This window comes from Sminthopsis crassicaudata, chromosome 2 (assembly GCF_048593235.1).
Source record: "Sminthopsis crassicaudata isolate SCR6 chromosome 2, ASM4859323v1, whole genome shotgun sequence".
Classification (NCBI taxonomy): Eukaryota; Metazoa; Chordata; class Mammalia; order Dasyuromorphia; family Dasyuridae; genus Sminthopsis; species Sminthopsis crassicaudata.
Window position 1 is genome coordinate 270,209,768 of NC_133618.1, and position 18,892 is coordinate 270,228,659.

General features: G+C 38.9%; 1 protein-coding gene across 2 annotated transcripts in view; it reads right to left on the minus strand.

The window, feature by feature from the left end:
* Positions 1–18,892, minus strand: part of CCDC9B (coiled-coil domain containing 9B) — a 72,464-nt gene that overhangs the window by 15,328 nt on the left and 38,244 nt on the right. The window contains exons 2-4 of one of the 2 annotated variants that reach the window (XM_074289267.1): positions 8,964–9,229; positions 6,768–6,851; positions 6,302–6,377 (exon numbers count right to left, since the gene is read on the minus strand). In XM_074289267.1, coding sequence (XP_074145368.1) covers positions 6,302–6,377; positions 6,768–6,805 — 114 coding nt within the window. In that variant the 5' untranslated portion in view covers positions 6,806–6,851; positions 8,964–9,229. Of the gene's footprint in view, positions 1–6,301; positions 6,378–6,767; positions 6,852–8,544; positions 8,893–8,963; positions 9,230–18,892 lie in introns of those variants that run through there. The other variant, XM_074289268.1, reaches the window with a different exon arrangement.

The window sequence follows — 18,892 nt, forward strand, 5'->3', positions numbered from 1 at the left end:
AAGGAAAAAGAAAGGAATAACTCTTCCTGTTCAGTGACCAAGAAGAGGATTATCTCAAAATTAATTCCTTCAGCATTGAGTTCAGTGTGTCCTTGGGAGTTATCTCAGAAATTCAGGCATATGCTCTTTGAAATAGCTTCTAAAAATCCATTTCCATAAATGTTTTATGGGGTACAACATGAGTTAGCATGATGACTTCCTGTACTACAGTAAGCACAGACTGAGAAACCACTACCGCCACTAGCTTTTTTGATGATCCTCACTCATGTTGTCCCCTCCACTAGACAGAAACCAGCCCCAACTCTTTTGGAAACATTTTCTAGAAAAATCCCCTCCAAATGTCTTATCTTTGAGAATATCTGTCCAGATATTTGAGATTCTCCAGCTCTTCAATCTCTATTCCTTGAGTTGCCATACAGTATTGTGTCTAGGAGGGACAGACTTGGAATCAAGACTTCTATTAAAATCCTACCTCCAAAACTTACTAGAAAGCATCTGAGGCCACATCTGAAATCAGGTCCTCCCACCTCTAAGGCTGGCACACTGTGCTACTTAGCTGATCTTTAGATTGACATTTTAATTATGGAATATCATTTTCTTAAAATTATTTTTTATTATGGATATCAGAGCTGGAAAGGACTTTGAAATAATCTATCCAATCTCTTCATTTGCCAGATGAGGAAAACATTTAAAAAGTGAAAGGATTTGTCCAAGTGTTATAGTTAATGCATTTCTCCTAAACTCCTGATCTAGTATGTCTTATTTTTTTCCTTCTACTCCCACCATTAAATACACTCAATTTATAACTTTTATTTTTTTCCTTTTTCCCCATCAGAATCATTTCCTATTAGATCCTTCTCTGTAACAAAGAAAAAAAAAAGTGCTAAAGACAACTTTCAAAATAATTACAGTTGACAGTATGTATAGAATCCTACACCCGAAGATTCTTATCTCTTTACTAGGAGAAAAGAAGATATATTTCCTCCTCTTTTTTCTGAAACCAAGATTAGTTCCTACAATCCGCTGGAATTCAGTAGCATCTTGTGGCAATGTTGTTATCACTTCTATTTCTGAAAGGCTGTCTCTTTCCCTACTGTTATTTGACATCATTCCAGAACACTTTTTACTATGCCACAGATGGTAATCTCCAAATGCCTCATATCCAGCCCCAAGAGGTTCAGAATAAGGACAACTCTCGCCGCCATGTACTCACTTCAGTCTGTAAAATCCCTGAGTAGGTGAAAATCTGGTGAAAATTAATATCAAGGGTAGTTTTGAAAAAGAAAGAAGTACCAATTAAGTAGCCTGCTGGAGTTGGGTCTAAGTTCTATGATGAGGTAGGTGAATACTATTGGGTTGATTAGTAGTATCAGAGTCTTACTTGCTTTAGCACCAACTATCATTCCCCACTCCTCACATATTCAAGGCGTAGGATAATTATCATGTTCCCGAATCCCATGTCTCTATCTTATAGGGCAATGGTTCTCAAAATTTAGTCCAGAGAATCCTGAGGGTCTGAAACCCTTCCAGAGAGTCTACAAATTCAAAATTAGTTTTTATTTCTAATATGATTCTAATATTTCTAATAATTTCTAATATCAATCTAATTTGTCATATTAGACAAAATTTTTTAGACAGAACAATAATTTTTAATAAAATACTATGCATAAACATATTAACAATGATGAAGAGTAGAATTTATTAGAAAAAAAGTAGGGGAGTAGCTAGGTGATAATGAGGATAGAGCATCAGCCCTGAAGTCAGGAGGACCTTAGTTCAAATCTGATCTCAGATACTTAACACTTCTTAGCTGTGTGCCTATGGGCAAGTCACTTAACCCCAATTGCCTCAGCAAAAAAAAAAAAAAAAAGGGAGGGATAGTAATTTTTGATCCTAGACAAAGTCAAACTTTTAAAAAATTCAATCAAGAGAGAAACCTATATTATGTCAGCAATATTAATATTCTTAGACGTATAAATATGTGTGTATATAAGTCTGTATGTCTATGTATATGTAGCTATGCATGTGCATATGTGTACATACACACACATTAATATATCTGTACTTAATTGCAGCCTGTTTGAGGTGGAGGGAGAAAAGGGGAAAAAAGAATAAAGTAAAAAGTACACAGCAAAGGACAAAAGAGAATTTATTGTTACATATTTAGAATCCTCCCTAATGTTCTGTTGGGGACATGACAATTTTGTTTTGTTTTTCCATGTCTTTCTTTCCTATTTTTTCTTATTTTTCATTTGTTTTAAATAAACATTCACATTACAAAAAATAAAATAATATAAAGATGCTAAGAAAAAAAGTTTAAGAACTACTGCCCTACCCCTACCTTGGAGATCTCAGCTCCATTAAAGGCCCAATTCAAGATCCTCCTCCCCTCTCCACTAAAGACCTTTCTTAATCATCTCAATAGTTAGTATTTTCTGGTCTCTGAAATTACCATCCATGTATGTGTTTGCATGTACATACATACTAATATAGTGTGTGTATACTATATACATATATGTATACATACATATATACTCATATATATTTATTTATTTTCTCATATTTTCTTCTTGGCATACATAATGTTTTCTTCCAGCAAAACATAAGCTCCTCAAAAGCAGGAGAGCGTGGTACATAGTATGAATTTAAGAAATACTTGTCAAATTCAATTGATTTTTCTCCTGAAATGTTCACATAGATTTCCTTCTTTGGCAAATGCTCTGAATTCATCACTTTCCTTATCCTTCCAGCTGCTAGGGTAACTCCTCCCCAGACTATCTTGTAATCATTTTGTATATAGTCTGTATATATTTGTACCTATCCATGTTTTCTCTGCCATTACAACATAAGCTCTTTGAGAGAAGGGACTATTTCCCTTTTGTCTTAGGCTTAATACAGTGCCTAGCCTAAAGTCAGTCTTTAACAAATGCTTGTTGGGAGATTAATTGATTCTCTTTTCACTTTACATTCTCTGCCATTCCTATGGCTTCAGCTAATACCTGCATAAGTCCTGGGCTCTTTCTCAAGCTCCATATTTCCTGCTGCTTTGGATAGAGTTCAAGACCTGAGTTCAGATTTGACCTTAGACACTTATTAGCTGTGTGACCCTGGACAAGTCACTTAGCCTTGTTTGCCTCAGTTTCCTCATCTTTAAAACGAGCTGTAAAATGAGAAGGAAATTGCAAACACTCCAATACCTTGACTAAGAAAACTCCCCAAAAGGAATCATAAAGAGTTGGACATGCATCTAGGGGAGGGGGTAGAGGGAAGGAGGGGAAAATTCAGAAAAGAAGTGAGTACAAGGGATAATGCTATTAAAAAAAATCTACCCATGCATATGTACTGTCAAAAAGAATTATTATAATTATAAAATTAATAAAAAAAAAAAAAGAAAAAGAAAAGAAAAGAAAAGATTGGCCAAACTCCTTAAAAAAAAAAAAAAAGTTAGACATGACTGAAATGAACAGAAACAACTCAGAAAAATGTGTGATATAATAGATAGGGAACAGGCCTTGGAACCACAAAAGACCTGAGTTCAAGTCTCACCTCTAGAGGCACCTACTGTTTGACTTTGAGCAAATCACCCTGTCAGTGATCTGTAAGACTATAGATTTCAGAGAAGATGTTTCTCTGTATTGATAGAGTACTCTTCCTCCTTGGGAGTTTCCTGTATCGAGGAAATCACAGATCCAGTTGCCATCTTCCTAAAAGGCAGCATTGTGTAATAAAAACAGCATTGGACTGAGGCCCAGCTGACTGATTTGCCCTAGTTAGACAAGGCCAGCAATTTATGCCGTTTCTACTTCCCCCATTCTCCCTTCTTATTCTGCTGAATTCCTGTCCATCCTTTAAAGTCTGACTCAATGTTACCTCCTCCAGGAAGCCTTTTTTTTTTTTTTAATGGTTTTATGGTCTATAGCTTTTAATGGGACCACTAGCAATTGTATAAAACAATACTGCAAACAATGTTTTGCATACTTAATAGTTAATTGTCAAAAGAAGAATAAATGAATAATACAGTTTTGTTCTCCCTCACATACACACAAAAATCTACAGTGTTCCTAAGAGCTTAAGATATGAAGTTAATGGGATCTGGAATCGGTGGACCAAACAGTTGATCATTAAATGTGTTCTAAATAGAACTATGGAGACTGAATGTGAATCAAAGCATATATTTTCACTTTGTTTGTTCCTCATGGTTTTTCCCTCTTTTGGCCTGATTTTTCTTGCACAACGTGACATATATAGACATATGTTTAAAAGGATTGTACAAATATAACCTATATCAAATTGCTTGCTTTCTTGGGGAGGGGGGAGGTAAGGGAGAGAGGGAGAAAATTTTAGAACATTCTTACAAAAATGAGTGTTGAAAATTCTTTTTTTCACATGTATTTGGAAAAATAAAATTGTTCTAAATAAGGTTAAGTAGACTTTGGATCGAACAAGTTTTTCTTGATACTCTTGGTCAGAAATGATTTATCCTTGCTGGTATTGCACCCAGAACTTTCATTGGCCTCTCTCAGGCATTGGGATGATATTTTGTGCTATGGAAGGTCCACAGCGTGTTAAGTGGACCCTTTGTGGAGGATTTATAAAAAGACATGGATGAGACAAACATGATAAGAGGGCATGAATGAGTTGCTATCTGCATATAGGAGTACTGACATAGATGAGATCATAATGTCAAAGTCTTCCTAGAATGCGGTTCTCAAAATTGACCTCAATCTATATTCCCAAGAGACCATAAAAAAGGGAAAAGGACCCACATGTGCAAAAATGTTTGTGGCAGCTCTTTTTGTAGTGGCAAAGAAATGGAAACTGAGGGGATGCCCAACAGTTGGGGAATGGTTGAAGAAGTAATGGTATATGAATGTTCTTGTTCTATAAGAAACAATCAACTGGATATTCTCAGAAAGGCCTGGAGAGACTTACATGAACTGATGCTAAATAAAGTGAATAGAACCAAGAGAACAATATACATAGCAACAACAAGATTATGTGATAATCAACTGTGAAAGACCTATCTCTTTTCAGCAATGAGGTGATTCAGGCCAGTTCCAATAGACTTGTGATGGAGAGAGCCATCTGCATCCAGAGAAAGGATTATGGAGACTGAATGTGAATCACAACATATTATTTTCACCTTTTTGTTGTTGTTTGTGTGCTTTTTTCTCTCAATGTTTCCCCCCCCCATTTTTATTTATTTTTTTTATTTTTGCTGAGGCAATTGGGGTTAACTGACTTGTCCAGGGTCACACAGCTAAGGAAGAGTTAAGTGTCTGAGATCAAATTTTAATTCAGGTCCTCCTGACTTTAGGGCTGGTGCTCTATCCAATACACCACTTAGCTGTCCCTCCTTTTTTTTTTTTTTTTCTTTTTTTGATCTGATTTTTCTTGTGCAGCATGATAAATGTGGAATCATGTTTAGAAGAATTGCACATGTTTAACTTATATTGGATTACCTGCAGTCTAGAGGAAGGGATGGGGAAAAGGTAGAGAGAAAAAATTGGAATACAAGGTTTTGCAAGGGTGAATGTTGAAAATTATCTTTGCATATATTGTGAAAAAGAAAAAAAGCTATAAAAAATTTTTTTTAATGATCTCAATATATCTGACAGGATTGGACCAGGGCAGAGTATAGTGAGATTTTACCTCCTTAATACTGCCTGTTTAGCCTCCATTAATGCAGCCTAAGATTTGATACTTATTTAACCCAGGATGTTCTGCCCTGGGGTACCTCCCATCAACCTAGATGAGACAACAGAGTCATCCAAGTAGTTGAGTTTGTTGTTGTTTTCAGTCATGTCTGGCTCTTTATGAACCCATTTGGGGTTTTCATAGTAGAGATACTGGAGTGGTTTGCTATTTCCTTTTCCAGTTCATTTTACAGATGAGGAAATGGAGGCAAACAAGATTAAGTGACTTGCTCAGGATCACACACTGGAAATCAGGTCTTTTTGACTTCAGGCTCTATACCCTATCCATTGCGCCACAGCACTGCCAAGCAGAAAAGTCACCTGTATAATGTTCAATCTCCCCACAAAACTGGGAATTCCATAAAGGCAGACTTCAGTGTCTTATTTAAAGATTGGATCTCCATTATCATCTTCCACAATGCTCTGGACGCAGTAGATGCTTAAACATGTCTTGAATAGAACTGAACCTCTTCCCCAGTAGAAAGAATAATTATAGTGCAGTGGAAAGTCTGTGTCTGGCTTCAAAGCACCTGGGTCTTAATACTGGTTCTCTGTCAATTATTCTCTGGGGACCCTCTCCATAAGTCTCTAAGCAAGTGATTTACCTTTTTGGGGTTCAGTTCCTCCTCCATAAAATGAGGGAGTTGGATTCCTGCTGTTGTTGTTGTTTGTCCTTTGTTCCTAAAGAAGACCATGACATCAGGGACATGATGCAAGTGAACTGGAGTTAAGTGAAAGAGGGCTGTGCAAAGTCACCTCCAGAGACATCTGGGGCCAGTGGTCAGATATAGACCAGGACAAATGTTGATGACCTGGATACAATGGCCATTTTGAGTTACAGTTTTTAACAGGTCTCAGGTTGACTGAGATTTGTTAAGTTGATTCAGTGATTAAAGCTAAGTTAGAAAACTAAGTGGCTTGTAAGTTCTAAGAATCTATCTGTGATTCTTAGCCTCTAAGCAGTGTACTTATTGGCCACCAGGTGCATCAGAGACCCCTCCCCAATACACATACTGCTCCCCATGCTTCCCACCTGCACATACAATACACACTGCTCCCCATGCTTCCCACCTGCAAAGATTTTCACACACTCCAGTCTTCCATTTCATATAGTCTTCTGGGATAGCCAGAACTGGGAACCAGGAAGGAGAGTTCCTGAGGCAGGATAATAAAAGAAGAATGACAATAATAATATTATAACATACTTTAAGGTTTTCAATACACTTTACATGCAAGTATCACAGAATTACGGAATTCTGAAGTTGGAAAGGACATAGATTGCCATCTAGTTCAACCTATGGGAAAAGGAATTCCCACAACACATGCAGCAAGTAGCCATCTAGTGTTTGCTTGAAGGTCTCCAGTGAAAGAGAACACACTATATTCTCCAGGATACTTATATTCCCTGTGCTTAGCATAGTGTCTGGAACAAACTAAGTGCTTAATCTAACTAACTCTTTGCAACTGCCATGCCTTGTGTTTCTAATCTAGCAAACAAAACCCAACCCAAACCAAGCCAATTAAATCTCTCTTACACTTGACAGTCTTTCTCGATTACTTAAAGATAATGATTGGTTCTTCACTCTAGTCCTCTCGGAGGCCAAACATTTCCATGTCCTTTAACCAATATTCATATGACAAAACCTCACCATCTTAGGCAGTTCTCCTTACAGTAATCCAATTTATAAATATTCTTTTTAAAATGCAGTTCCCAAAATTGGCCTCGATCTACCCAGCAGGATTGAATCAGAGCAGAGTATATTGAAATATCACCTCCTTAATACAGCATGTTTGGCTTCCATTGATGGGCCTCAGATTTGATATTAATTTATCCCTTGATGTTCTACACTGGGACACTTCCCATGGAGCTGGACATCCGCACTCTGTTGGCTCCATGAAAGATATCTCAGGAAAGCAGATCAGGGACCTCCTTTGATTGTTCCAGTCACATTAATAGCAACCTTGTGAGATAGAGCCTTTGTAAAATATGTTTTTATCAATATCTTTTCTTATAACACCAGAATATCCCTCTTCCTATCCTTCCCAGAAAGCCATCCTGTGTAACTATTTATTTATTTGTTTGTTTGTTTATTTAATGTCAAGTTGCAACTGTTTCCTTCCTCTCTTCCCACCCTACTCTAGGAAAGGGCATCATTTGATACAAATAGACATGTAATATACATAAGATCATATTGTTTATACTTTCTCTAGAGGTGAATAGTAACTCCTTTCAGAGGTCCTTTGGAGGTCATTGAGTATCATACGGAGAATAACTTAATTGTTCGCAGTTTTTCTTCAAACAATTTTGTGTTACTATGTACCACATTCTCTTGCTTCTGCTCATTTCATTCTTCATTATTTCCTGCAAGTTTTTCCATGATTTTTAAAAATCAAACTACTCAGCATTTCTTAAACATTCCATCACAAATCATATCACAAATTGTTTAGCCATTCCCTAAATGGTGGGCATCCCCTCAACTTCCAGTTCTTTGCCATTACTAATAATAGTTTTAAAGAAAAAAAAAAAACAGGAAGATGAGAAAAAATCAGCAAAACCAACCAACACATCAATAAAGTCCAAAAATATTTGTCATGTCCCATACCTGTATGTGTGCATATATGCAAAGGAATGGGCTAGGAGCATCTTTAGGGTCGTACCTTAATTTCTCAAAATTCTGAAACACTAACCCTTGGTTGTTTTGTGCTTGTTCTTTCCATTTTGGAGTCACACATATTTTTTCTTGGTTCTGCCTACTTTTACTAGAGTATGGAAACCATTCGTGTTTCTCTGTATCCATCACACCCGTCCTTTCTTACAGTACAGTAATATTTCATTACACTCACGCACCTTAATTTGTTCAGTTATTCACAGTGGATGGGCTTCTGCTTAGTTTCTAATTTTTAAAGTACGACTTTCTTCTTTCTTTATAAACGGAAGGGGCTGCACGTGCGGAGCGCCGTGTGTCAGAGCGGATCGATACGTTGGTCAGTTTCACCAAACTCTTCCCCTCCCCCCTTTTAATTTTTTTTTTTTTTTTTTTTTTTTTTTTTGCTGCAAAGGATCAATCAAGAAAAAAAAAAAAAAGGATTCTTTAAATCTCTACTGTGTGCCAAGCACTTGTCTTCGATGTCAAGGCGCTGACACTCTAACAAGGAGACCTGCCGCCCCTCCGAGAGGACCAGGACCTTTTTCAGTCACTAAGCAGAAGAACATGTGCCCTGCGCATGCGCGCTGGCTAGAACCAGCTCTGTGCGTCGGGAACTCACTCGCCACCTGCCGGACAGGATGGAAAAGGAGCTTCCTCACCGCCCTTCTGTAACCCCGCGGGCAGCGGCTGTGGCGGAGGACCAGGAGCAGCGCACTCGGGTGCGGAGGACTTGAGTTCGATCCTAGCTCCGGGTCTCGGTTCGCTGCCTCTGGCACCTTGGGTACCTCCTCCTAGTTCCCTGGTCTGCACAGCGAGGGAGCGAGGTCAGCTGTGTGTCCCCGCTCCCCTTTACGGGCAGTGCTCCCTCCTTCGTACACACTTCACCTGAGGGTAGAAATGGTCCACAAAAGTTCGCATCTGTGTTCCTAGTGCTTAGCAGTGTGTTACGGTTGTGGGAAACTGCTGACACACCCTGAGTGCTTAACAAACGTTCTGCCTCTCCGCCCCTCTGTCTATCTCTCTCCATTCATCCACACAGCTATTACCCACCAACCTGTCCTTCCATATATCCATCCGTCCCCCATCAGTCTCATTTATCTGCTCATCTATCTACCTATCCACTTCTCTCTCTGACTGTCTCTGTCTCTCTGTTAGTCTGTGTCTCTCTCTCTCTGACTGTCTCTGTCTCTCTGAGTCTCTATCTCTGTCTCTCTGTCTCTTGCCTCTGTCTCTCTCTGTCTCTATCTCTCTCTGTCTCTGTCTCTCTGTGTCTCGCTGTCTCTGTCTCTGCCTCTCTCTCTCTGCCTCTGTCTCTCTCTCTCTCTGACTGTGTCTCTCCCTCTGTCTGACTGATTCTGTCTCTGTCTGTCTCTCTGATTGCCTCTGTCTCTCCCTCTGTCTGACTGTCTCTGCCTCTCTCCCCCTCTTTTTCTCCTCCTCTCATCTATTCCTTCATCCTTTCCATTTCCCTCCCACTAGGATGAGGGCTTTCTGGGAGCAGGCACAGTGACAGGTAAGCATTTGATGGGTTTGCTTCCTTCCACAGCATCGCCCTTCCATCGGGTTTGCTGCCCAGCCAGTGTTCCGAGTACCCTGTCAGTACTGCCTCGTCCCCACCAGGGGGCACTAGGCTGCAGGAGTTTAGCTAAAGAATGGCAAATGGCGCTTTCCCTGGCTTCTTGGCTCGGTCCTCCCTTTCTCTCTGCACGGGCTCCCACCACACTCTCACTGGGGTTAGATTTCACGGGATCACAGATTGTGAGAGCCAGCATTTTGCCCAGAGGGAGGAGGAGCCCAAAGCACCTCAGAGGGAAGGGGAGAGAAGCCCCCAGAACACTGACGCGGTGGTTCTGGGGAAGGGAGCGCTCACTAGCGCATCAGTTAGCAGCTTCCACATTATCGCTAGTTAGGCCTGAGGGAGACATCCAGTGTGTTTGTTTGTTTGTTTGAGGGAGGAGAAGTCTGTCATATTTCACTCCCATCCCCTCCAACCTTCCTATGTATTTGTATTTACCTTCAAATTCCCTTTATTTAGCTCACTGCTCAAGCCTTCTTCTGCCTGTCACCGCTGACTTGCTATTCCCGGTTTTAAAGTTTATTTTATTTCATTAAATGTTTTTCAATTTCATACAAAAAAATTTTTAATTCTTTTTTTAAAATTCTGAGTTGCAAATTCTCTTCCTCCTTCCTGTTCCTACCCTATCCCTTGAGAAAGCGACAGTGTCATACATGGGAAGTCAGGCAAAACTTATCTCTATAGTCTATTTGTGACTAGTTTTCTCCAACTTGAATCTGGGCTTCCTGAATCCATGCCCTCAGTCTCTATAGAATTTAATCTACTCATTTTGAAATGTCAGACCTGAAGCTCAGCTTTCTTGATTAATAACTGAGTGCCAACTGGCTTTACTCAGCCCATGAGACGATCCCAGACTCTAAACTATCCAGCTGTCCACCCAGACCATCTCCTCATCTGCCTCTCACTGCACGTGAACAGCTTCCCCTTTTCATCTCTTGCTCTGGGCACAGTAATCAAATCAATGACACAGCTTTGGCAGTTAGGTGCTGCTGTGGAGAGAGTGCTGGGCCTGGAGTCAGAAATTCTTTCTCATTCAAATTTTCCTGAATTCAAATCTTTACTAGCTGTCTGATCCTGGGCAAGACACTTCACCCTTGTTTGCCTCAATTTTCTTATCTGTAAAATGAGCTGGAGTAGGAAATGGCCAACACTCAGGTATCTTTGTCAAGAAAACCCCAAATAGGATTATAAATAGTCAGGTACGGTTGAAACAACTGAGTAACAAAAATACCCCAATCACCATCCTTGTGACATCCCCCACAACTACAAACTAACCCTCTTTTCCTCAGCAACAACATCCTATATATGTTTCTTCCTCTATTAGTATGTAAGTTCCTTGAAGTCAAGACTTCTATCTCTTATCTCCAATGTTAGCACAGTGTCTGGCATATAGTAAGTATTCAGGTAGTCCTTTTAAAAGTCATTCCTTCTATTATTGTTCTATAAGAAATGATCAGCAGGATGATTTCAGAGAAACTTGGAGAGACTTACAGGAACTGATGGTGAGAGAAATGAGCAGAACCAGGAGATCATTGTACATGGCAATAACAAGATTACACAATGATCAATTCTGATGGATGTGGCTCTTTTCAATAATGAGATGATTCAAGCTGGTTTCAATGGTCTTGTGATGAAGAGAACCATCTATAACCAGAGAGAAGACTGTGGGAACTATGTATGGATCTCACCATAGCATTCTCACTCTTTTTGTTGTTGCTTGCAATTTATTTTTTATTTTCTTTCTCATTTTTTCTTTTTAACTTGATTTTTTCTTATGCAGCAAGATAACTGTATAAACATTCATGCATATATTGGATTTAACATATTTTTTTTTTACCATGTTTAACATATATTGGATTACTTGCCATCTAGGGGAGAGAGTGGGGGGGAAGGAAGGGGAAATTTGGAACACAATGTTTTGTAAGGGTCAATGTTGAAAAATTAGACACTCATATGTTTTGAAAATAAAAAGCTTTAATTAAAAAAAATTTTTTTAAATAAAATAAAAGTCATTCCTTCACTAAGCAGCAACAAGTTCTTGACCTCAAAGCCAGTATTCTAGTGCAATCTAGTGACAAGTTTTGTTATTCATATGTTGACATAGATGAGGGTAGCTGGGCACTAGTCCTGGAGTCCAGAAGGCTGAGTTTAAATTAGCCTCAGACACTGACCTGCTCTTTGACTCCAGGCAAGTCACTTAACCCTGTTTATCTGAATTTCCTCATCTGTAAAATGAGTTGGAGAAGGAAATGGCAAACCACACCAGTATCTTTGCCAAGAAAACCTCAAATGGGATGATGAAAGAACATTTGAACAATTACAGATGAGGAAGTAAAAATTCAGAAAAGTGGCTTTTGCCTTTTATTCCCAATTGCCCAGTTTAACAGATGAAGAAACTTTCCAAGCCTAGATCTGTGATCTCTAAACAAAGAGACACACCTAGTTTCAAAGAGTCCAATAGCAAATCAGCTTCTGGCTCTCTGAAGAGGACCACATTGGATCAAGCAAGAGGACAATCAATCTAGAGTTGAGAGAAGAAGAATTAGCATTCTGCACTCAAAACTCACATCTATGTGTCGTCCATAGTAGTAGAGTTCATAAAGGTACTTCATAAATATTGGTTTATTGATCTAGTTTGACTCTTTCATTTTACTAATGAGGAAAAGGTTAAGTGACAGACCCAGTGACCCAACTAAAAAACGTGTGTGACAGAATTTGAATCCAGATCCTCTTAAGAGATAGAGCTTTTTTTTTTTTTTTTTTTTTTTTTTTTCCACAATGTCACACTAGTAATAAATAGTAGGTGCAAGTCTAGTATCCAGTACTCTCTGCATGGCCAAAAACAAACAAACAAACAAAAAAAATCCTTTCTTTTTTATTTATTTATTTTGGTGAGGCAATCAGTATTAAGTGATTTACCTGGATCCCATAGCTAGTATCAGGTTCTGAGGTCACATTTGAACTCAGGGCCATGCTTTCCATGGAGGCTGGTTTAGCACTTGGAAACAGCCTTTCTTTGTTTTTGTTTTGTTTTTTTTTTAACTGGTAATGCTAAAACATTTGTCAATTGTGGCCTCCAGTTCTGGCCCTAAGTTCCTAAGTTCCAAAGATGCTGGGATAACATTGGTCTTGTTTACTTCATGTCAAAAACTTTCCTATTTCTTCTCCATTCACCATTTCCACTTAAGTCAGAGTCTCTTTGTATCATACATGGTGGTACTGTATTATTCAACATGTCAACAAACACTGATTTTGATTGGGAAAAAAAAAAGTAAGAGGGTTGGAGTAAAGAGAGGATAATATGAGAACATGGACTGAAGCTGCAAGCCTCAAGGACAGAGAGGGTATTTTATAACAAGAATCTTAGCCATGGAATGTGGACCAAAGAAATCAATTATTTCTCCAGCCCCCTCTTTTTCCAGGATGAGAAAACTGAACTCCAAAGGTATGAAGACATGGGAGGAAGTGTGGTATACCAGAATGAGCACTGATTCTGGAGTATCAGAGACTTTTGAGTTCAAATTCTACCTCTAATTACTATTTGAGTAACATCAGACAAGTTGTAAAGAACTGAAGCTGAGCCGATGCACTGAGGTCGGACAACCAAGTACTTAAGGCTAGTTACCAATTAGACAATTCTCTATTAGTATATGCTTGGAAAATGGCCCTTTCCACTATTCTGTGCTGGTTCAATCTTTTGGTGTACACAGAGAATTGTGGGAAGGATTAGGAGGTGGAGTAAGATAAGAGAGAGTCACCTTGGGCAGTAGAGAAAGATAGGAGAGGTCCTGCAGAACCTGCATCGATCCAATTCACTTCTACTCATAAGACCAAGAATAAAGACCAAGGATTTTTGCTTATCCTGACTCCGGCTGATTTTAAGGTATCCAGGGTGCTAACAAGTCGTTCATTTTCCCCATCTGTAAAAGAATGGTTTTTGAGATTCTTTCTTGTTCTGATGAATAAAATGACTTGGACCAGATCATATACCTGAAGGTAGAAAAAGCAGGGCTAGAAGTCAGGTTCCTTTACTCCCAAACTAATATTTAGTTTCTTCATTTTTTCATCCCTAAATTCCTGAACAGTATATTCCCTGAGGATTCCAAAGCAATGGGATGAGCATTTTTCTCAGGCCCTTGATGGGGAGGGGGAAATGGGGCAAGCATTCTGCCAAGTATTGGGCTAGATAGCTCATTGGCTCAGTTGGAAATCAATCAAAGCTAGATTCTAATCCTGCTGGAAACACTCCTTAGCTGTGTAATTCTAGGGAACTGCCTCAGTTCCTCATTGTAAAATAGAGATAATAATTATGCTTACCTTCACTAAGGATAAAATGAGATAATATTTGAGATTTTAAATAGTATTTCATTTTTCCAAATACATGCAATGCATTCTTTTCAGCATTTACCTTTACAAAACCTTGTGTTCCAAATTTTTCTCCCTCTCTTTCCCACTCCCCCTCCACAAGACAGCAAGCAATCTGATATTGCTTAGACATGTACAATTCTTCTAAATATATTTCCACATTCATCATGCTACTCAAGAAAATATCAAAAGGGGAAAAAAACACAAGAAAGGAAAAGCAAACAAAAAAAAATACTATGCTTTGATACATATTTAATTTCTATAGTTCTCTCTTTGGATGCAGATGGCTCTATTATAAATTTATTGGAATTACCTTGAATCACCTCATTTTTTAAAAGAACCAAGTCCCTCACAGTTGATCATAAGAAAATATTTATAAAGCACTTTGTGAACCCTAAAACACTATGTAAATGCTAAGTAGTGTTAAAAAGACAAAAATAGAAATAGCTCTTGCCCAGGACACAGACTGATGTTCAGTTGTTTCAGTCATGTTCAACTCTTCATGACCTCATTTGGGGTTTTCTGGGCAAAAATATTGGAGCAGTTTGCTAATCCCTTCTTCAGCTCATTTTTTAGAAGAGGAAATTGAGACAGAGTTAAGTGACATGATGATGGTCATCTAGCTAGTAAGAGCCTTGAATTTGGGAAGATATCTCCCTGGCTCCAAAGCCCAGAGCTCCGTGCACTATGGTACCATCTAGCAGCCTCGTACACAGATTGAATAGATATAAACCAAAAGGAAATACAAAGTAATTTCAGGTTGTAGGAAAGAGACTAAGCATTGGAAGGGAATGACTAAAGAGGGTGGTGTTTGAAGAAAATCAGGGATTCTCGGATGAGAAGGGAAAGCATTGCAGTCCTGAGTGGATCGAGGAAGAGAAACAGATGGGACAGTCTACAAATGGAATGTGGGATCCATGAAGAACAGCAACAAGGATGTTTGGGATAAAGTACCCAGGGGAGTGATGTGAAAGCATTCTAGAAAGATAGACTGGAGTTAGCTTGTGAAGGGCTTTAAATACCGAATAAGGGTTTTATTTTTGAGACAATAAGAAGAAATGAACCTTCTTGAGTGGAGGAGTGACATGGGCACTTTAGGATTTACAGGACATGTTCCTCATGTCAACTCTTATGAGATGGGTAGTGAATAGATAATTTTCTCCATTCTGTGGAAGAAAAATGAGTCTCTAAGATTAAGTGGTTTAACCCTGGGTCATAAAGTTGATAAGTGTTTCAGGATTCGAACTTTTTGTATCCCAAGCCTTGAGAAAGCTAGGTGATATGGTAACTAGAACAGCAAATCCTGATTCAGGAAGACCTGAATTCATAGGTGACCTCAGACAATCACTGAATGTAAAATCCAAAGCAAGGCACTTAACCTCCTCCCTCTGCCTCAATTTTCTCATCTTAAAATTGGAGATTATAATACCAATTTCCCAGAGCTATTATAAGGATAAAATAAAATAATACTTATTAAGTGCCTTGCAAACCTTAAAGTGCCATATAAATGCTATTGTTGTTATTGTCATTATCCAAACCCAATATTCTATCCTCTGGGTTACTCAGCTTCCTTCAATGAATTGTACTAATTGTATCAAGTCTCAAAATATTACAGGAACCCTTCAATGACATCAATGACCACTCAAAGGAAATAGGTTTAATCCAAAATAACAAAACAATAAATGGCAGGATATCTTTTATTCACACTATTTTATGCAGTCCATTTTCTATCAGTGGAAATGAGGAAACTGAGACTTAAAGAGATTAAGTGACTTTCCTTAGCTTACTCCAGCTGTAAGTGGTAGAAATCACACCCATGTCCTCTATCTGACACCAGAGCCAACATTTTCCACGGAACCTATCTATTCAGCAAACAACAAGCATATATTCAGCAACACTGGCCCATCACTTCCAGGAACCCTGGAAGGACCCAAAGACAGAAACAGAAACCAAAACAATTCTTGCTCTCATGAAACTTACGTTCTATTGGGGAGAGCCAGCACATTTGACTTAAAGAACAGGTTGATTGCTTTTGGGAATGATGTAGAGCTGCTAAATCCCTAAACTGATCCCTAAACTTATTTAGAAACATCAACATCTCCAGGGCATACTATATGTCTGTGAGTCATAGATATTGGGTAGTCAGGAAATCTTGGGTAGTTAGGAAAAAGAGGTGAAAGAGGTGGAGAATGAAGAAGGTGTACCTCCCAAAAGAATATTGGCTCCAGGCACAGTTGCCCTGGGTGGTCCCCATGTAATCCTCCTTTTATTTATAGAAGACACAGGAAGTCTCTCCTTCTAGAGCCAAGCCACTCCCAAATGAGCTTTGTGTAGAAGTCTCAAAATCCAATTTTATGTTTCTTTAAAGTTTATGGAGCCTTCATCTATTTGCACTGCCACTACCTGTCTGTGTTTCTCTTTACAAAGGATTATAAATCTTGGGAACAAAGTCTATCAGAGACAGAGTTAAAAAGAATTTCTTTGGTCTGTTCTTTAACTACTCCCATTCCTACTCCCTTACCACAACTTCCATAATGGCAATACTGTCCCACTACAATTAGAAATGTAACTGAGCCAAGGACAGAGAGGAATGTGAGTTTATTGATGGGGGTTGGTAGGAGATGAGTGTTCAGGTCAATCTGCTTCCTAGGGCATAGTCCAACTTGCCCCATAATAACCTTTTCACATCCTAATTCATTCTTCAGAGCCCTACCTAAGCTAGCCTTATTCCATAGATTAGACTACCAAAGAAATTGAAAGCCTTAGGAAAACAATACCAAAAGAACCTATACCTATTTTATTCAGATATATTAAAGATATTTCCCCATTCCTCCCCATCCCTAATCTTCAATGGATGAAGAAACAAATCCAGGCTATAAAAAATATAATTTATCTAGTACTTTAAATTTTAAAATATTATCTCATTTTATCCTCATAATGATGTGGGTTAAGATTCCTTTCTAATTCCCAGCCCCCATAAATGCCAATGGGAGATATCTGGGCTTTCTCAGCCCCCACTCTAATGATCTGCTCAGGTTTCCCCAACCCCTACCCCCAACACAAACAGTTCCTTATCTAAAAACCCATTGAATTCTATTCAAATTCTAACCCGGGCTGAAACCAGCCAGGAGCCAATATGGGACTCCACCCCTTCACCAAAATCCTCCCATTATAAAAGAGGGAAACTGGAGTCCACTCTTTGCAGGAGCCCCAAACATATATGCCGGCTATGCCAAGGGTTCCTGTCCATCCGGCGCCAACCCTGGCCAGGGTGTCTTTCTACCTTTAACCTTACTTCCAAACCCCCAAATAAACTTCTTTTATTAATCTAGGTTTTTGCGTCTGTAACAGAGGACTCCTATGCCGCTACTAGACCTCATTTAACTCTGTATCCTTGCGCCGAATCCAAAGGGGTTGCAGGGGAGCTCTATTTGACTTCCTGTACCTCAAACCTGCCACTAGACTTCAATTAACCCTAATTTCATTTAGATATGCTTTACCTAACTCTCATCAATAACAACCCTGAGAGGGAGTGCTATTGGTTGGAAGTTTTTTCCTCAATATTTTTTTTATTTTTCCAATTACATATAAAGATAGTTTTCAACATTCATTTCTGTAAAATTTTGAGTTCCAAATTTTCTCTCTCCCTTCCTTACCTCCCCCTCCCCAAGACATCAAGCAATCTCATGAGCAATACTTTTTAAACATATTTCCATATTTGTCATTTTGTGAAAGAAAACTCAGAACAAAAGAGAAAAAAAATACAAGAAAGAAAAAGCAAATAAACACCCCCCCCCCAAAAAAAAAGGTAAAAATACTATATTTCAAACCACATTAATTCTTCATAGTTCTCCCTCTGGAGGTGGATGGCATTTTCTATCCAATATGGATGAGAACTAGATAAGGGTGCCTAAATGAAATTAGGTTTAATTGAGGTCTAGTGGCAGGTTCAGGGCACAGGGAGTCAAATAGAGCTCTCCTGCAATCCCTTTGGATTCAGTGCAAGGATACAAAGTTAAATGAGGTCTAGTAGCGGCACAAGAGTCCTCTGTAAAGGAATTTACAGACCTGAAAACCTAGATTGATAAAAGAAGTTTATTATGGGGTTTGGAAGTAAAGTTTAGTTAGTAAAGTTGAGGGTAGAGATGAAAGAGTACTGGAACCACAGGTCCAGTGGGCAGAAATATTTGACATGGCCGGTGTAAGGATGCCATGTTTTGGATCTCTGCAAAGAGTGGACTCCAGTTTAGCCCTTTTTATAATAGGGGGCTTTTGATAATCTGAAGGGGCTCATGGGTGGAGTACCAGGTTGGCTTCTGGCTTGAGTTCCAGCCAGGGTTAGAATTTGAATAGAATTCAATGGGTTTTTAGATAAGGAGGAAACTGTTTTGTGCTTGGGGTGGGATAGAGTCCCTGAAGCAGAGTCCAAAGAGGTTTTAAGAGTTTTGGGGTTTCCTCATCAATATCTATTGGAATTATCGCAGGTTGTGGTCCCTTTTAAAAACTGTATTTTCTATTGATTTGTGATTCCTTTCAGATTGGCCTGTAATTTCTTTCAGATTCCCAGCCTCTCCTGCCTGAGGCATATAAATCCAGGATGCCAGGGC